Raw genomic sequence first — 20,048 nt, forward strand, 5'->3', positions numbered from 1 at the left:
CAGTGACAGGAACTCTAAGCAAGCAGCCAACTCCTGAAGCCAATTCAGTCATAGTGCAAAGGGAAAGCTTTAAAATTTTTCAATAGTTTTGTAGGGTTTTAGTTACCTTTATATCCCACCTTTATTGTTTTTACAAACAGCTCAAGGTGGTGAACATAGCCAAAACACCTTTCTCCTCCTACTTACCCACAACAACAACAACAACAACAACAACAACCCTGAGTTGGGCTGAGAGAGGGGGACTGGCCCAAATCACCCAGCTGGCTTTCATGGCTAAGGTGAGACTAGAACTCCCAGTCTCCTGGTGATTGGCCCCAAATCACCAGCTGGCTTTCATGGCTAAGGTGAGACTAGAACTCCCAGTCTCCTGGTGATTGGCCCAATGTCACCCAGCCAGCTTCCATGGCTAAGGCGGGACTAGAACTCCCAGTCACCTGATGATTGGCTCAAATCTTCCAGCTGGGTTTCATAGCTAAAGCAGTTCTTTCTTTCTTTCTTTCTTTCTTTCTTTCTTTCTTTCTTTCTTTCTTTCTTTCTTTCTTTCTTTTTTTCTTTCTTTCTTTCTTCCTTCCTTCCTTCCTTCCTTCTTTTTTTCTTTCTGTTATGTCACATTTTTCAATGCCATCATAATTTCAAACGGTCACTAAATGAACTATTGTAACAGAACTACCTGTTCTGTTTTTACCTGCATTGTTCTGTCCTTCCTTCCCTCCCTCCCTTTCCTTCCTTCCTTCCTTCCTTCCTTTCTTTCTTCCCTCTCTTTCTTTCCTTCCTTCTTTCCTGTCTTGTGCGCCACACTTCCCTTGGCGACCGAATTTACCTGCTCTGTGAGTTTTGTTCAATAGCGACACAGCAGTGAAACAACGCAGCTGAAAAACCTCAATGGTCTATTAGTAATACTAATCACATTTAGTATACAATGCAAATGCCTCCATCTGGCTATTAATTGATCAATTGTGTATCTTGCTTGACACACTCATGTGACTGTGTAAACACAACCTTGGGGACAAAGGCCCAGTCTGATAGATATTTTTTTTCCACTGTTTTGTGTGCGAAATGTCTCCATTTCATGACATTTGACTCGTAGAAATCCTCTTTTACCGCAACTGTTTACGAAAAAGAAAAGATCGCTTATCGCACCATCTTACATCTGGAACAAGGGCAGAATCGGAGCCAGGAAAAGCAGCAGAAACTAAAAATATTTTAGCCTCCCGAAAATGGAAGGGGAGATCTTTTAAAGGCAAGGGGGGGGGGGAATTCCTAGGCCACCAGGTGAATATCTGTTGGGAGGAGAGAAAAGACATTTTAATAGCCTCGAAAGATCATTCATCCAACAGTTGTTTTATTAGCGGACATTCAATACCTCTTTGGAGAAAAGCAGCATTAAATCTCCTTTAGTAGCACAGTATTAAGTATCCGTCTTTGGGGAGGCGGAGGATTAAAGGCTACTTGGAGAGAAATGTAGAATTTTAAACCGACTTTTAAACAAGAAACAGTTCCAGAAAGAAGATTTATGCGATGGCTTTCTTTCTTTCTTTCTTTCTTTCTTTCTTTCTTTCTTTCTTTCTTTCTTTCTTTCTTTCTTTCTTTCTTTCTTTCTCTGTCTGTCTGTCTGTCTTTCTGTCTGTCTTTCTTTCTTCTTTCTTTCTTTCTTTCCTTTTCTTTCTTTCTTCCTTTCCTTCCTTCTTTCCTTCTATGTTTCTTTCTTAATTTCCTTCCTTCCTTCTTCCTTTCCTTCCTTCTTTCCTTCTATGTTTCTTTCTTAATTTCCTTCCTTCCTTCTTCCTTTCCTTTTTTCTTCCTTCCTTCCCTTCCTTCTTCCTTTCCTTCTTTCCTTCTTTCCTTCTTTCTTCATTTCTTTCCTTCTTTCTCTCCTTTCTTCCTTCCTTTCTTTCCTTTCTTTCTTTTCTTTCTTTCTTTCTTCCTTTTCTTTCTTCCTTTCTTCTTTTCCTTCCTTCTTTCTTTCTTTCTACACTACTAGCTTCTTCTCTGGGACATTACAAGTAGTCCTTGACTTATGACCAAAATTGCTAAGAGAGATGGTTGTTAAGTGAGATTTAAGTGAGATTTGCCCCATTTTATGACCTTCCTTGCCACCGTGGTTTAAGTAAATCACTGCTGGTGTGAACAACATGGTTGCTAAGTGAATCTGGCTTCCCCATTGACTTTGATTGTAAGAAGGTCACAAAAGGGGATCGTAATATCATCATAAATATGAACCGGTTGCCAAGCGTCCGATTTTAAACACGCGACCCTCGGGATTTGCAATGGCCAGAAATATGAGAAAGGGCTCTAAGTTGCTTTTTAAAATACTGTTGTAACTTCAAATAGTCACTAAACAAACCGTTGTAAATCAGGGACTATCTGAATTTTCCCCGGGCCTGGAGGTGAGAAGGAAGTTTAACAGTGGTGGGTTTCAAAGTTTTTTAGAACCTCTTCTGTAGTTGTGGCCTGCTTGTGGGAGTGGCTTGCCAGCCACGTGACTGGGTGGCTGTGGCCAACTTGTAAAATGTGGTGAAACTCACTTAACAACGCTCTTGCTTAGCAACCAAAATGTTGGCTCAGGAACTCTGGCACTGAAGTGTGCAAGTCTTAAAGCTTTCAAGTTACAAGACCCATGCACCCCTAACCCTTTAAGGAAAAAACCCCCAGGGGTGTTCAAACTTGACAGCTTTAAGACTTGTGGACTTCGACTCCCAGAATTCCTCCTCTCGCTCTTCATCTTCATGATGGACGGATGGGCGGGGCGGGGGGAGCTGGAACCAGTTCTAAACGGCACGGTAGATTTGTGGAACCTCTTCTATAGAAGAGGTTAGAACTGGCAGGAATTCACCCCTGAAGTTTAATGGTGAGAGAAGAATTATTAATTTAATTCTAAAATTGATGCTTTTTTTTGTCTTTTACTGCATAAGGCAGGGGTGTCCAAACTTGGGAACTTTAAGAATTATGGACTTCAACTCCCAGAATTCCCCAGCCAGCTGGTTGGGGAATTCTGGGAGTTGAAGTCCACAAGTCTTAAAGTTCCCAAGTTTGTATACCCCTGGCATAAGGTAAAGTCCAGATTCTCAAGCCTGGTTTACACATGACACAAAGCTAGCATGTTGTTTAACTCTGGCTTTGCAGCTGCCCAACTCCAGGGCTGTGGTTTGCAAACCAACATTTGACGCTTCCCTCGTTTCCAGCAGAGTGAATGGAATTAACAAATCCTATTTTAAAAAATAAGAAATAAATGATGAAAGGATTTGAGGGGAAACTAAAAGTTCACCCATCTTAAACTTGCCAAATTTGAAAAGAAAAAAAAAACCACTTCTAGCTTGCTTCATCCAACGCAGAATAACAGAATGGCAGAGTTGGAAGGGACCTTGGAGGTCTTCTAGTCCATCCCACTTCTCAAGCAGGAAGCCCTCCACCGTTCCAGACATATGGCAGTCCAATCTTTTCTTAAAAGCCTTCAGTGTTTCAACACCCACAGTTTTTGGAGGCAAGATGTTCCACTGATTCATTGTCCTCCCTATCAGGAAATTTCTCCTTTAATTCCAGGTTGCTTCTCTCTCTGGATAGTTTCCACCCATTGCTTCTTGTTCTACCCTCTGGTGCCTTGGAGAATAGTTTGACTCCCTCTTCTTTGTGGCAACCCCGGAGATATCGGAACACTGCTATCATGTCTCCCCTAGTCCTTCTTTTCATTAAACTGTCCTTTTTTTCAATTCAGTAATAGCACAGTTTTACTTCTACAACAAACTGAAGCAGATAGCAAAATATTTAAACCTGCTTTAGCCTTGTCTAGACTACAGTATTGCACTCCTAAATCCCATTGACTTCAGTGAGACTTAAGTCTGGCTACTGTACTCAGATCTTGTCTTATAATTCCAGGCTGGATTAAATTTGCTCATAATATATCCAGACAGGTAGACAAGTAGGGAAGAGAAAGAGAAGATTATGGGGTTCACATTTATTTAAAAAAAAAACAAGCAGGAACTGGGGATGTCTAGTTTAATGAACAGAAGGATTAGGGGGAGATGTGATAGCAGTCTTCCAGTATCTCAGGGGTTGCCACAAAGAAGAGGGAGTCAAGCTATTCTCCAAATCACCTGAGGGCAGGACAAGACGCAATGGGTGGAAACTAATCAAGGAGAGAAGCAATCGCACATATGCGCGAGGAGAACCTTTACCTTATTAGTACCTCCCGTGATCTTGATTCAATCCCTCTGTTAATGCAACTGCCCCCCCCTCTCTGGGACAACCCCCGCAAATATTGGAAGGCTGTTCCCATGTCTCCCTTGGTCCTTCTCTTCACTAGACTAGCCAGGCCCAGTTCCTGCAATCGTTCCTCGTAGGTTTTAGCCTCCAGTCCCTTCATCATCCTGGTTGCTCTTCTCTGCACTCTTTTTGTACAGTAGTAATAGCAACCCTTTTTCTTATGGCGTGCCAAAATTGTGTGTGTACGGATGCCCACACCAATTTAATCCTCCCCACCCACCTGAGCATGTGCCCAGGATTCCCCCCCCCCCCCAGGTTCCGGAGGCTTTCCTGAAGCCTGGGGAGGGCAAAAACGGCCTCCCCCGGGCCCCCCAGAGGCCCTCCAGAAGGTGAAAACGGATCGTTTCTGAACTTCTGGTTGGCCCGTTGGGCCCGTTTTTCACTCTCCACAGCCTTTGGAAGCTTTCCTGAAGCCTGGGGAGGGTGAAAGCGGCCTCCCCTGTCCCCACGGAGGCCCTCCAGAAGCCAGAAACGGATCCTTTCTGAACTTCCGGTTGGCCCATTGGGGGTGTTTTTTGCTCTCCCCAGCCTTTCCTGAAAATGGCCCCAATGGGACCACCGGAAGTTCAGAAACGTTATATGCCTTCCCCAGCCTCCGAAGGTTTTCCTGAAGCCGGGGGAGGGCGAAAACAGCCTCCCCCGGCCCTCCGGAAGGCCGAAAATCAGCTGGCCAAGACGTAATGAGTCACAAATAGTTCGTAAAGAGTCCGACAGAAGTCTGCCAAAGTGTTTCGGGATAAGACTAATAAGCACCCATCTTTATCTCCCTTGAAACGCTGCGAAAGACCTAACTGGCAATTAGCTTTGCAAGGCCACACGGAGCACAGAGTCAAAACGAAGCTTTAGACTTTAAACCGACCAGAATGAACAACGTTCCTGCAAAGGCTCACAGGCCTTTGCTCCTCCCTTAACTCTTGTGTGAGGGACCAATCATCTCCAAGCCCTACTCCTGAGTTGCCCCTTTTGTCTTAACTGTTCTTGCCTTCTGGCAGCTCTGCGCATGCGCGCACTGGGAACAGGCTCCCCCTGTTCCTCTGCCTTGCTCATGTCCAACTCTGGAGGCTCCGGAGGCAGCACATAATTCCCAAATGGCCCTGGCCCCCTCTCTGCCTCCGACGCCAAGCCCTCATCAGAGCCTTCCCCAGACTCCAGGACTGGCCCATCTTCCTCCCCAACCTCCTCACTGTCTGACTCTGCTGCCAGCTCTACAGGCTGATGGCAGACCACAACACTATCTATCTATCTATCTATCTATCTATCTATCTATCTATCTATCTATCTATCTATCCATCCATCCATCCATCCATCCATCCATCCATAACCATCCATCTCCCTCCCTCCCTCCCTCCCTCCCTTCCTCACACATGCCATAGGTTCGCCATCACAGTTATAGAGCCTTAACATCTTTTTAATAGTGTGGTGACCAAAACTGGACACAGTATTCCAGGTGTGGTCTTATAAAGGATTTATAGAATAGTATAAGGAACATGTTGGCTCAGTGACTAAGACCCTTTTGCGGCTTTCTGAGAAGCCAAGTCCGTGGGGAAGCCAGATCCACTTCACTGTGTCACTGAGTGAACAACTGATTTGCTTAACAACGGTGGCAAGAAAAGCGGTAAAACGGGACAAACTCGTTTCACTTAGCAACATACATTTGCGGCTCCGTTGTGCAAATCACTGATTACTGATTAAATTGCAGGGGAACGTTTTACACCGTGTTTTGGATTGTCACTTTTATGCAAGCATACACATTAAAAGGGGACGCGATGGCTCAGTGGCTAAGACGCTGAGCTTGTCGATCAGAAAGGTTGTCAGTTCGGCGGTTCGAATCCCTAGCACCGCGTAACGGAGGGAGCTCCCGTTACTTGTCCCAGCTTCTGCCAACCTAGCAGTTTGAAAGCAGGTAAAAATGCAAGTAGAAAAATAGGAGCCATCTTTGGTGGGAAGGTCACAACATTCCATGCGCCTTCGGCGTTGATTCATGCCGGCCACATGACCATGGAGACGTCTTCAGACAGCGCTGGCTCTTCGGCTTTGAAACGGAGATGAGAACCATTCCCCCTAGAGTCGGGAACGACTAGCACACATCTGCAAGGGGAGCCTTTACCTTTTACGCATTTAGGACAGGTCTCCCAGGGTCCTTAAATGCTCTGGATGTGCCTTGGGCCCCATCCTTCAGGATCCCAAATTTTACCACCGGGTGACCAGGAAAGGGTGTGTGGGTGTCATCTGTTCTGCAGATGTTTTGCAACCAGTTTTCATTGGAAAGAACCAAACAATTGGAAGTCACCACCAGGGAAGGAGTGGCTTGGCAAAATGAAAACAAAAATGCTTATTTCTAAGCCATAAAAGAGAAGGGAGAGAAAAAGAGAGCAAGGGAAAGAATGGGGAGGGAAAGAAGGTGAAGCGAAGGAAGAAGGCTGCACTTTCCAAGAATAAAAAAAAAGAACCCTCCAGGAAATTTGCAGAGAAGAGGACTGTATCCAAGATGCTGATCGAAGGATTCCTGCTTTGTGCCGTTTTGGTCTTCGCTTTCCAATTTCTACAGTTGCAACGGGCACGCAGTCGCTTTCCCCCTGGTCCGGCTCCCCTTCCCATCCTTGGCAATTTATGGCTCTTGAACTTCGCTCTGAAAGGAGAGACGTTGGTGAAGGTAAATTTGGTATTTCTTCGAAATATATTGATGCCTTTCAGGATGGGAGAGAGGGAGAAAGAAGAGAGGGGGGAGAAAGAGAAGAGGTTGCGTTAGGAATGATCAGAGAAACTAGGATTGTATTTGCACAAAACTGGAAAAGTGAAGAGATCCCTACAGAGGAGGATGTGATTAGGAAAATTATTAGAATGTGCAGAAATGAATAGATTGACAATGGCTATCAAAGAGAAAGAACAGACCGATTATTACGCCATTTGGGAATCATTTTACCTGTGGTTAGAGGTTAGACATAAGAATTAATAGTAAAAGAAGTTGTGTAAAATATAGAAAGTGTATTAATAGTTAATATAATTAATACAATACAATACAATACAATACAATACAATACAATACAATACAATACAATACAATACAATACAATAGTAGAGTTGGAAGGGACCTTGGAGGTCTTCTAGTCCAACGCCCTGCCTAGGCAGGAAACCCTATACCGTTTCAGACAAATGGCTATCCAACATCTTCTTAAAGACTTCCAGTGTTGGGGCATTCACAACTTCTGGAGGCAATTTCTGTTCCACTGATTAATTGTTCTCACTGTCAGGAAATTTCTCCTCAGTTTTAAGTTGCTTCTCTCCTTGATTAGTTTCCACCCATTGCTTCTTGTTCTACCCTCAGATGCTTTGGAGAATAGTTTGACTCCCTCTTCTTTGTGGCAACCCCTGAGATATTGGAAGACTGCTATCATTGTTAAATGATAAATAGAGTTAAATAAATCATGATGAGGATTGTTATAGTATCAGATATTGACGGTATTGGAAATTAAGCTAAGAATGGATGAAATAATGAATATGATTGTAAATTTTTACAAAATATTTGTACCCAGGCGACACACTGTTTAATGGAAGATGGATTGCTTATATTAAAATAAAATGAAAAACTTTAAAAAGGAATGATCAAACCCACAAATCCCCAATGATACATTAAAGATGATTGTAAAAACGATCAAATAACCTTCTGGTGGGGTTAAATTTCATGTTCTATTTGGAAAACTAACCAAGTTGTTAAAGCCAGAGGAGAGCCTCGGCTGTTTAGAACAAACATAAAAGTTTGTGGACTTCAGAGTGTTCGTTGGAAAATGCAAACATAGGAAAACCTTCCGAACAGTTGGCCAATACAAAGCCATGAACCATTTTCGACTGTAAACAATAGATGCCTTATTGTGGACTCTGAACACCAGCAAGAAATCAATCTCTCTGAGATGAGTTCACTCTACCTGGGTCAATTCAGGTGGTTGGCTCAGGGATTAAATGTATTTATTCATGTATTTGGGTTTGTCACGCATGTCTGAGAAAACAAGTGCCGTATTTTTTGGAGTATAAGACGCACCGGAGTATAAGACGCACCAATGTTTTGAAGCAAATTTTTTAAAAAAGTTTTTGCATTCTGCAAACCTCCCAAAAATGGCCCGTTTTTCACATGAATAGCCTTTAGAGGGCTTGTAGAGTGCTCCTGGTGGGTGGAGGTCCTAAAAAATGAGCAAAAAACTGCCCGTTTTTCACAAAAACGGTCCCGTTTTTTGTCAAAAAATTTGCATGCATAGCCTTTAGGAGGCTTATAGAGTACTCCTGGGGGCTGGGGGGGGGGTTAAAATTGAGCAAAAACCAAGCCATTTTTCACTCATTTCTGCCCTCCCCAGCCCCCAGGAGCTGTCTGGAAGCCTCCTAAAGACTATGAACAGCTATTTTGGTGAGGGGGCAGGGTTTCTGGAGGCAAAAAATGCTGTATTCAGTGTATAAGACACATCCAGATTTTCAGCCTCTTTTTTGAGGGAAAAAGGTGCGTCTTATACTCCCCAAAATACGGTATGACTATAGCATATAAACATATAAGTATAAGCAGATATACGTATATACCAGGGGTGCGTTCCTGCTGGCATTACTACTGGTTCGGCGTGCAAAAACTTTTGTGTGTGTGCGTTAGCTTCTCTCACACCAGATGCACGCTCCATATGCGTGCACATTTGCACCTTAAGAGGTTTGTGCATGCGCATAACATTAGAAAAGGAAACAAAATGACATTTTTTTCAATGAAGACTGTTTTGCACATGTGCAGAATAGAAAATCAAGATGGCGGCCCGAGCATAGAACTGGTTCGGGCGCGTGTCCAGACGAGTTACTACCTACTCGGCCGAACTGGGCCAAACCGGTAGGAACCCACTTCTGGTATATACATAAGAAATTAGTACAAATAAATGGGGACAGTAGGGCAGGGATGGTAGGCATGCCGTTGCGCTTATGCACGCCCCCTTTACGGGCCTCTTAGGAATGGGGTGAGGTCCATGCTAGACAGTTGAAGGTTGAAGCTGTGGGGGTTTGAGGATGTAACAACGGAGTCCGGTAGAGCATTCCAGGCGTTGACCACTCTGTTGCTGAAGTCGTATTTTCTGCAATCGAGTTTAGAGCTGTTTACCTTGAGTTTGTATCTATTGTTTGCCCGTGTATTTCTTGCGGTTGAAGCTGAAGTAGTCATTGACAGATAGGACGTTGTAGCAGACAATTTTGTGTACTACCCTTAGGTCAGACCTTAGTTGGTGTAGTTCCAAGTTTTCCAAGCCCAAAATTTCAAGCCTGGTGTCATAAGAGATTCTATTGTGAGCAGAGGAGTGGAGGACTCTTCTCGTGAAATACCTCCAGACCCGTTGAATCGGATTAACGTCCGGCAAGCAGTGTGGATTCCAGGCAGACGAGCTGTATTCGAGAATTGGTCTGGCAAAGGTTTTGTATGCCCTGATTAGCAGTACAATGTTATCGGAGAAGAAGCTTCGTAAAATTAGGTTAACAACTCTTAATGCCCTTTTGGCAACCCTTTCCAGATCTCAGGTCCACTGAGTGGACTAAAACGGGTGGATTTGCACAACATCCTGGTTTAATGGGGTTGTGTGAACGTAGCATAGAACTGACTTGGGGTTTTGATGTTTGTGTGAACGTTGCGTGGCCACCCACAAGAGGATATGCTGAGGGCTTTGGGTGATTCTCTAGCAACTGCTTGTTTTAGTTCTTGGTTTATTTCGGTATTGCACATGTGTTCTTATTTGTTTTTAACGTCGCAAACGGATGGCCAGAAAATGGACAAATAACCATGATGTGGGTGAAAATATGTTTAGAGTTTAAATAAACTAGAATGTTCCTGGAAACATATAACTTTAACTTTCTGTAACAGATTGGAATTCACCTATAAAGTATCTTGTGACAAGATGGGTTCCTTCCTTCCTTCTTTCCTTCCTTCCTTCTCCCTTTCCCTCTTCCTCTTCCATCCCTCCTTCCTTCCCCACCCCCTCCCTCTTCTCTCCTTCCTTCCTTCTTTCCTTCCCTCTCCTCCTCCTCCCTCCCTCCCTCTTTCCCCCTTCCTCCCATCCCCTCCTCCTCCCTCCTCCCCATCCTCCTTCCTTCCTTCCTTTTCTTCAACACCCAGTGTTGCCAGGTATTTATTTATAGGGAGAAAATGTCTGGACCAAAAGTAATTTCTAATGTTGGATTTTCCCCCTTACCAGAGGGAGCCCCCTTGTGGAGTACTATGATGCTGTTACCATGGCAACTCCACTGTGCTGTACAGTAGACGCCATTTTACGGCAGTACAGTAGAATCCATTTGAAGGCACAACAGGCTGTATCATAACAGAACACACACCCCAAGGGGTCTTACCCCCACAGTATTTGTATATATATACAAATATTGGAAGACTGCTATCATGTCTTCCCTAGTCCTTCTGTTCATTAAACTAGACATGCCCAGTTCATGCAACCGTTCTTCATATGTTTAGCCTCCAGCCCCCTAATCATCTTTGTTGCTCTTCTCTGCACTCTTTCTAGTCTCCACATCTTTTTTACATTGTGGTGACCAAAGCTAGATGCAGGATTCCAGGTGTGGCCTTACCAAGGCTTTATAAAGTGGTATTAACACTTCACGTGATCTTGATTCTATCCCTCTGTTGATGCAGCCTAGAACTGTTTGATTGAATTAGCAACCAAGGATTAACAACCAAGTTACTAATTTAAGAATTGCAGTGATCCACTTAATAACCGTGGCAAGGAGCTTTCCTGTGGCTGGTGATTGAACTTTCCTGTGGCTGGTGATTGGAGCTGCTGGCTGGAAGGGGGGAAGCAGAGAGACAAAGAAGAGTAGGTAGTGGCTCTTTAACTCCATTTCATTTGAACTTTCCTGTGGCTGGTGATTGGAGCTGCTGGCTGGAAGGGGGGAAGCAGAGAGACAAAGAGGAGTAGGTAGTGGCTCTTTAACTCCATTTCATTTGAACTTTCCTGTGGCTGGTGATTGGAGCTGCTGGCTGGAAGGGGGGAAGCAGAGAGACAAAGAGGAGTAGGTAGTGGCCCTCTAACTCCATTTCATTTGAACTTTCCTGTGGCTGGTGATTGGAGCTGCTGGCTGGAAGGGGGGAAGCAGAGAGACAAAGAGGAGTAGGTAGTGGCCCTTAAAACTCCATTTCATTTGAACTTTCCTATGGCTGGTGATTGGAGCTGCTGGCTGGAAGGGGGGAAGCAGAATAGGTAGTGTCCCACGCGCCATTATCATATATCCACTGCATCTACATGGAGGGAGGTATGCAGTGGAGTACCCCAAGGCTCTATTTTGGGCCCAGTACTCTTCAACATCTTCATCAACGATTTGGATGAGGGAATAAATGGGGAACTCATCAAATTTGCAGATGACACCAAGCTGGCAGGAATAGCCAACACTCCAGAAGACAGGCTTAAGATACAGAAGGATCTTGGCAAACTTGAACATTGGGCACTATCTAATAAAATGAAATTCAATGGTGAAAAGAGTAAGGTTCTATATTTAGGCAACAAAAACAAAGCCACAGGGACAGTATAGGTGATATCTTGCTCAGTAGTAGTAACTGTGAAAGGGATCTTGGAGTCCCAGTGGACAACCATTTAAATAGGAGCCAGCAGTGTGCAGCAGCTGCCAAAAAAGCCAACACAGTTCTAGGCTGCATCAACAGAGGGAGAGAATCAAGATCACGTGAAGTGTTAATACCACTTTATAATGCCTTGGTAAGGCCACACTTGGAATATTTGCATTCAGTTCTGGTCACCACGATGTAAAAAAGATGTGGAGACTCTAGAAAGAGTGCAGAGAAGAGCAAGAAAGAGGATTAGGGGACCGGAGACTAAAACATATGAAGAACGGTTGCAGGAACTGGGTATGTTTAGCTTAAGCGAAAGAAGGACTAGGGGGGACATGATAGCAGTCTTCCAATATCTCAGGAGTTGCCACAAAGAAGAGGGAGTCAAGCTATTCTCCAAGGCACCTGAGGGTAGAACAAGAAGCATTGGGTGGAAACTAATCAAGGAGAGAAGCAACTTAGAACGGAGAAGAAACTTCCTGACAGTGAGAACAATTAATCAGTGGAACAGAAATTGCCTCCAGAAGTTGTGAATGCCCCAACACTGGAAGTCTTTAAGAAGATGTTGGATAGCCATTTGTCTGAAACGGTATAGGGTTTCCTTCCTAGGCAGGGTGTTGGATTAGAAGACCTCCAAGGTCCCTTCCAACTCTGGTATTGTATTGTATTGTATTGTATTGTATTGTATTGTATTGTATTGTATTGCATTGCATTGCATTGTATTGTATTGTATTGTATTAAGGAAAGTAGTAAAAATGAAATAAAGCTCACTTAACAGCTGTCTTGCTTAGCAAACAAAATGTTGGGCTCAATTATGATCAAACGTTGAGGGCTACCTGTATACCTAATTTGTGGGGGAGGGATGGCCTGTGTCCAGACCAACACAGGTGTGTTTGGTGCAGTATGTAACTCACATACCATGCTGTATTTCTGGCAGGTAATTCTGAGGAGCCCTGGGAACAATATGTTAGGCCAGTAAAACTAGGCAGTGTGGCAAGTTAGCAAAACTGGGTCTAAGCGGAATCCCAAAATCTCCAGTAACTGAAATAAAGCTGAGAAATAATTGGGGGGGGGGAGGAGGCAGAACCAGAAGGCAAGAGGCCAGATGCAGTGTTTTTCGACCTTGGTAGGTGGGGGGGGGGAAGAAAGAAAGAAAGAAAGAAAGAAAGAAAGAAAGAAAGAAAGAAAGAAAGAAAGAAAGAAAGAAAGAAAGAAAGAAAGAAAGAAAGAAGGCAGACAGAAAGATAGAAAGAAAGACAGAGACAGAAAGACATGCAGAAAGAAAGAGAGAGAAGGAAAAAAGAAATAGAGACAGAAAGAAAGAAAAAAAGAAAAAAAGAAAGAAAGACAGACAGAAAGAAAGAAAGATGGACAGAGGGACAGAAAGAGAGAGAGAGAGAGAAAGAAAGAAAGAAAGAAAGAAAGAAAGAAAGAAGAAAGAAAGAAAGAAAGAAAGATAGATAGATAGATAGATAGATAGATAGATAGATAGATAGATAGATAGATAGACAGACAGACAGACAGACAGACAGACAGACGGATGGACAGAAAGAAAGACAGACAGAAAAACAAAGAGAGACAGAAAAAGAAAGAAAGAAACAGACAGAAAGAAAGAAAGATGGACAGAGAGACAGAAAGAAAGAAAGAAAGAAAGAAAGAAAGAAAGAAAGAAAGAAAGAAAGAAAGAAAGAAAGAAAGAAGGATGGACAGAAAGAAAGACAGACAGAAAAACAGAAAGAAAGACAGAAAAAGAAAGAAAGAAACAGACAGAAAGAAAGAGAGACAGACAGAGAGAGAGAGAGAAAGAGAGAAAGAAAGAAAGATGGACAGGGAGAAAGAAAGAAAGAAAGAGAGAAAAAGAGAGAGAGAAAGAAAAAAGAAAGAAAAAGAAAGAAAAGCGGATGGACAGAAAGAAAGACAGAAAGAGAGACAGAAAAAGAAAGAAAGATGGATGGACAGAAAGAAAGAAAGACAGACAGACAAAAAGAAAAAGAAAGACAGACAGACGGATAGACAAAAAGACAGACAGACAGACAGATAGACAGGAAGGAAGGAAGGAAGGAAGGAAGGAAGGAAGGAAGGAAGGAAGGAAGGAAGGAAGGAAGGAAGGAAGGAAGGAAGGAAGGAAGGAAGGAAGAGGTAAAAACAGAACAATTTGGGTAATCCTCCAACAGTTCATTTAGTGACTATTCAAAGTTACGATGGCATTGAAAAATGTGATTTATGACCACTTTTCATAGTTGTGACCCTTGTAGTATCCCCATGATCAGGTGAACAAAATTCAAATGCTTGGCAATTGGTTCACACTTATGACCGTTGCTTGATCTCCTTTTGCGACCTTCTGACAAGCAAAGTCCATGGGGAAGCCAGATTCACTTAACAACTGGGTTGTTAACTTAACAACTGTAGTGATTCGCTTAACTACTGTGGCAAGGAATGACGTAAAATGGGGCAATACTCACTTAACAAATGTCTCACTTAACAACAGAAATTTTGGGCTCAGTTGTGGTCGTAAGTCCTGGGACTACCTGTAGAGTTGGAAGGGACCTTGGAGGTCTTCTATTCCAACCCCCTGCTCAAGCAGGAAACCCTCTACCATGTCAGACAAATGGCAGACCAACCTCTTCTTTAAAAGCTCTAGTGTTGGATCGCCTACAACATCTGGTGGCAAGCTGTTCCACTGGTTAATTGTCCTCGCTGTTAGGAAAGTTCTCCTTAATCCCAGGTTGCTTCTCTCCTTGATTGGTTTCCATCCATTGCTTCTTCTCCTGCCTTGTGGTGCTTTGGAAATAGATAAATAATGCTCTCTCCCTCCCTCCCTCCCTCCTTCAAACCATTACACTGTTTTTCTCATCTACTCTCTCATTCCAACTTTCAGTTAACAAGCACCTATGGAAATATCTACACCATTTGGCTGGGATCAAAGCCATTGGTTGTGCTGAATGGCTACAAGGCTGTGAAGGAAGGACTCATCACTTACTCAGAGGAGACCTCGGGAAGGCCATTGACCCCTTTGTTTAAGGATCTGATGGGTGACAACGGTCAGTTCTGAACTTCTCCATAGAAATTGAACAGATTAGCGGAGTTGGAAAGGACCCTGTCGGTCATCTAGTCCAACCCCCTGCCTTAGCAGGGGACCATACACCATTTTTGATAGATGGCAGTCCAGTCTCTTCATATATATATATATATATATATATATATATATATATATATATATATATATATATATATATATATATATATATATATATATATATATATATATATATATATATTCAAGACAAACACAACACATCCTTCTTTACATACTGTAAAAAGTGTATTAGTTGGTTACAAAAGGCTTTCGTGCATCTCTTCCACAGTCAACAAACATAATTCATATGAACTCAAGTATTTTAACTCAGATATTTATACATGTTACCATCATCATACCTCCATTTTCATTTGACTATAATTGTTTAAACCTCCTTCATCATAAAATATACCAAGATTTAATACATAACCACATACTGGCATTTCATTTACTATTTCTAAAATCCTCCATTAACACTGAATCTTTATATCCTATTCTAGCTAAACATCCATAATATTCAATAACAAAATTTTCTAATCCTCCTTTCCAAATCACTGCTTACAATTTACATACAGTTTCCTTATGTTGTACCCATACATATATATACGTTGTTATCATTATCCCTCCTTTATTTAACTTTATCCTGTATCATAACATTTTCCCCCTAATATTCAAAACTTGATTATATCTAACTTAGTTCTTTTTTATTAACCTTTATATACAATCCAAAAGGATTTCTAATCTTCCTTTCATGGGTACCATTCAACATTCATATCCAATTATTACTTATCATAACACTACACATTGTATACCTTATTATCATTATGAATTATTTATTTAAATATATCTATTGTCACTAAATTTCACTGTTTAACTAGTTTTAAATTATACTCGTCCATCTATCAACCTGTATCTTTCCAGTAGCAAAGCAGTCTCATGTCTTCTGCCATTTGTGGTGTCAGTCCTCTAATCATCTCCTTAATCAATTTTGTATGGACTCCTCTTAGCAACTCCTTGCTTATGAAATCTCTCATGTAATTTCGATGCCCTTCTTCTGTTTCCTTAATCAGCTTATCTTTGATTGTTGGTAGTGTTATCAATGATGTTGCTAATAGAATTTCTCTCTTTAAATCCATAAATTCTTTTGTTTTTTCTTCTTCTGTATCTTGCCATCTGGGGTAGATTTCCCCTCCATTTAATTCCTCTTTCAGTATTCCACTCTTTCCATTTCAGAGACAAACCAATCACCATAAATATCAGCAATTTTAATTTCTTTATATTCATTTTCCTCTTCGATTTTTAGGATTTTAACCACCACTGTTTCCATTTGATAAACATCTCCAACTTCATATTTTACTGTTAGATACTTTACGTCTTCCAACTTCTTCTCTATCCTCTCATATGTGTTTGATAATTTCTGTATTTCTAAGAATATCTTTTGCAGACTTAAAGTTTCTTTCTGCTGTTGAAATTGTGCCATTATCTCCAGCTAACAAACACTGCTGCTCTAGCTTGGAAGGTTTTAACAAGATTAAGCATAGATTCACAATAACGTTTTATTTTCACCTTTCTCTGGTTAAAAATATACTTCAAAGGGACATCTATATGCTTTTCTTCTTATCACTCTCTATAAACAAGCAGTGAGACCTTGGAGTGCCAAGCCAGGATAATCAGTGAGGAAAGTAAGAGTGTTTCATTTCCAATACACAAACCTCCAGCCTCCGAGTAGCAGTGTTATTGTTGCAATCTTCTTTGTTTCTTTTTGTATCTTTTTTGTATTTCAAGTTTAAAAAAAAAGTCCGATTCTTGAATGAGTTAGAAGAACACCCACAGTAATGAAAGGGGAGAATTTTAGTCCATAGGTTACAAAGAATAATAAAAGAAAAAAAATAGAAGAAAACTTAATCCATTCGTTTTAAAAGGCTTGCATAAATTCCATCCATGAAGATAGCATTTAAAAAGTAAGATAACCCACTGTCCAAAACCATTCCAAATTTAATTCCACCACTTATTTCTTCTGTTCTCCAATTTAAGTTAGTTTTAAGTTTTTTATAGGCAGTCTCTTTTAAAATGGTAAAAATTCCTCACCAGCTGGAAACACTTTCTCTTTCCGTATCCTTCCTTTTTGGAGCCACCCTGACTTCATCAGCCTAATGGCTGGATTTTTTGTCGCCGGCTTGAAGAACTTCTCTTGGATCGATCAGGGACTTTGCAATGTCCCTGAGATCAGCAAGACGTATTCTCCCTTCCGTCTCCGCGGGACAGTTTAGGTCCATTTGGACCACCCAGCAGCAAAAGTATCAACAACGATCTCAGAGCTTTAAGATCGTATGTTGTCTCATTGCAACATTGGCTCCTTCTCTGGCAGTCCAGTCTCTTCTTGAAAGCCTCCAGTGATGAAGCTCCCACAACTTCTGAAGGCAACTTCTGTTCCATGGGTTGATTGGTTTCCCTGCCTGAAAAATTCTCATTTCTAGGTTGCTTCTCTCCTTGATTAGTTTCCACCCATTGCTTCTTGTCCTGCCCTCAGGTGCTTTGGAGAATAGCTTGACTCCCTCTTCTTTGTGGCAACCCCTGAGATATTGGAAGACTGCTATCATGTCTCCCCTGGTCCTTCTCTTCACTAGACTAGCCATGCCCAGTTCCTGCAACTGTTCTTCCTATGTTTTAGTCTCCAGTCCCCTCATCCTCTTTGTTGCTCTTCTCTGCACTCTTTCTAGAGTCTCCACATCTTTTCTACATCGTGGTGACCAAAACTGAATGCAGTATTCCAAGTGTGGCCTTACCAAGGCCTTATAAAGTGGTATTAACACTTCACGTGATCTTGATTCTCTCCTTCTGCTGATGCAGCCTAGAACTGTATTGGCTTTTTTGGCAGCTGCCACACACGGCTGGCTCCTATTTAAATGGTTGTCCACTAGGACTCCAAGATCCCTCTCACAGTTACTACTGTTGAGCAAGGTACCACCTATACTGTCCCTGTGTATTTTGTTTCTCTTGCCTAAAGTCTGCATGCCATATATGGAATACACCGAGAATTATCAAAACTCTCGTATTGCCTCCTTTGTTAGAAACGCAAAGATTTCTCAAACCAAAAGGCCCAGTAGCCCCCCCCCAAAAAAAAAACCAGGAGACATCAATAAAGAGCAGTGTAAGGACTGTAACAGCAATTAAGTAGTAGTGACAGGTAGAAGAATACAAAGCATGTCCAATGAACACCGACTAGCTATCAGAAGACAGGATGAAAACTCCTTAATTGTACAACACATTGAGAGACCTAAGCATAGTTTCAACTGGGAAGCAGAGGTGATATTCAGCAGGTTCTGAGCAGTTCTGGAGAACCGGTCGCAGAAATTTTGAGTAGTTCAGAGAACCGGCAAATACCACCTCTGGCTGGCCCCGCCCCCATCTATTTTCTGCCTCCCAAATCTCATCTGATTGGGAGGGAATGGGATTTTGCAGTATCCTTCCCCTGGAGTGGGGAGGAAATGGAGACTTTATACTATCCTTCCCCTGCCACGCCCACCAAGCCACACCCACCAAGCCACGTCCACAGAACCGGTAGTAAAAAAAAACTGAATCCCACCACTGCTGGGAAGGTGTGAGCACCTTGACCAAGCCAAAATTTTTAGAGAATTCCCGGAAGCCTGTCATGCAGACAAATCAGCCGTCGGTGGACACGCAGAGATAAACAACATCTATATATCATTTAAAAGAGACAATCAAAAGCTAAAAGCCACAGCAATGTATTCAGCAGAGCAGTGTGTCTCACTTGGAAACTTGAATTGGGGGAATGGACTTCAACTCCCAGAATTTCCCAGTCAGCATGTTTAAGATGAATTGAAGTCCACTCATCTTAAAGTCATCAAGCTTGAGAAACACTGTAATGGAGCATGGTTGTAACAACTATAGTTAATCAGAGTTGAAGATTAAAAATACCCAGTTATTGTCTATGGAGATTCTCAGTCATCCAGTTCATGCTTGTCCCAAAGGTGCTTTTTCTTTTTTTCTTTTTAAACAAAATTTTATTGGTTTTTAAAAAAAATAAACAAGGAAAGGGGTAGTGGAATAAGTTACAAATTTTGGCAGTTACAATATGCAGGAGGTGGTCCCTCCCCCCGTACTCCTACATTTCATTTATTAATATATTAGATTATTACAAATTGATGGTATTTTGTCAGCATATAAACTTTTATCTTCAAATAATTTCAATCACTTTACATCAAACAGATTTTCTTGTTCATTTTTGTGATCTGAGTTTTCTCGATGTTGCCCCTTCTCCCCCCGCCAGCAGAGCTCCGGCCCCTCCCGTGTCTTGTGTGTCTGGTGTAATATCATCAGGCTTATCTAGGAGGGCTCTATTTTTTCCATAAAGGCCTGAGCCTCTATGGTTGTATTAATTCTGACTCTTGTGTCCTCCCAGAAAATTAGCATACCTTCAGGCATCAGCCATCTGAACCACACCCCTTTCTGGTATAATTTCTTCGCTAGTAGCGAATAGTTTTTTCTTTTCTCTCTCACTTTTTTAGGGATCTGTTTCAGAATGGCTATTTCTCTATCCTGGTATTTTAGTGCTTGCCCCCTTTGTGCACTCAGAATCTCATCTCTTGTAGTCTTTCTAAGGAATTTAATGTGTACCTCCCTTGGAACATTATGTGTTCTAGTGTATGCTGAGTTTACTCTATAAACCAGGTCCATGTCCCACCCCATCTGTTGTTTGTCTTTTTTAATGTATTCAGCCAAAAGGTTTGTCATAATGTCCCTTAAATCTTCATCATCTGCCTCAATCACATTTTGAAACCTAAGGAAAAAGGACATTCTTTCAAATTCCATTTTTATCTGGTGGTTCTCTAGCTCTTGGTTCCCTTTCTGCACTCCCCCCACCTCTCCCCTCATCTCAGCCGTCTCCTCCTCCAAAAGATCCAGTCTCTGTGAATTATTAATCGCCCGGTCTTGGTTCTCTCTAAGCTGCTCATTCATCTCCTTAAATTGATTTTTTAAGTCCTCCTGTCCCTTTAAAATCTGTTGAAACATCTGCTGAAAGTCCACCCAAAGGTGCTTTTTCAAGAGGCATCTATCTATCTATCTATCTATCTATCTATCTATCTATCTATCTATCTATCTATCTATCTATCTATC

General features: G+C 42.0%; 1 protein-coding gene across 1 annotated transcript in view; it reads left to right on the forward strand.

The window, feature by feature from the left end:
* Positions 1-6,612: 6,612 nt before the first annotated feature.
* The window catches only part of LOC309393644 (cytochrome P450 2J2-like), a 45,074-nt gene continuing 31,638 nt past the window's right edge, over positions 6,613-20,048 (forward strand). Inside the window, exons 1-2 of the mRNA XM_081956092.1 lie at positions 6,613-6,913; positions 14,712-14,874. Of these exons, the coding sequence (XP_081812218.1) occupies positions 6,749-6,913; positions 14,712-14,874 (328 nt within the window). The 5' untranslated portion in view covers positions 6,613-6,748. The remainder of the gene's footprint in view (positions 6,914-14,711; positions 14,875-20,048) is intronic.

Source organism: Natrix helvetica (assembly GCF_964273705.1).
Source record: "Natrix helvetica genome assembly, chromosome: 5".
Taxonomy (NCBI): Eukaryota; Metazoa; Chordata; class Lepidosauria; order Squamata; family Natricidae; genus Natrix; species Natrix helvetica.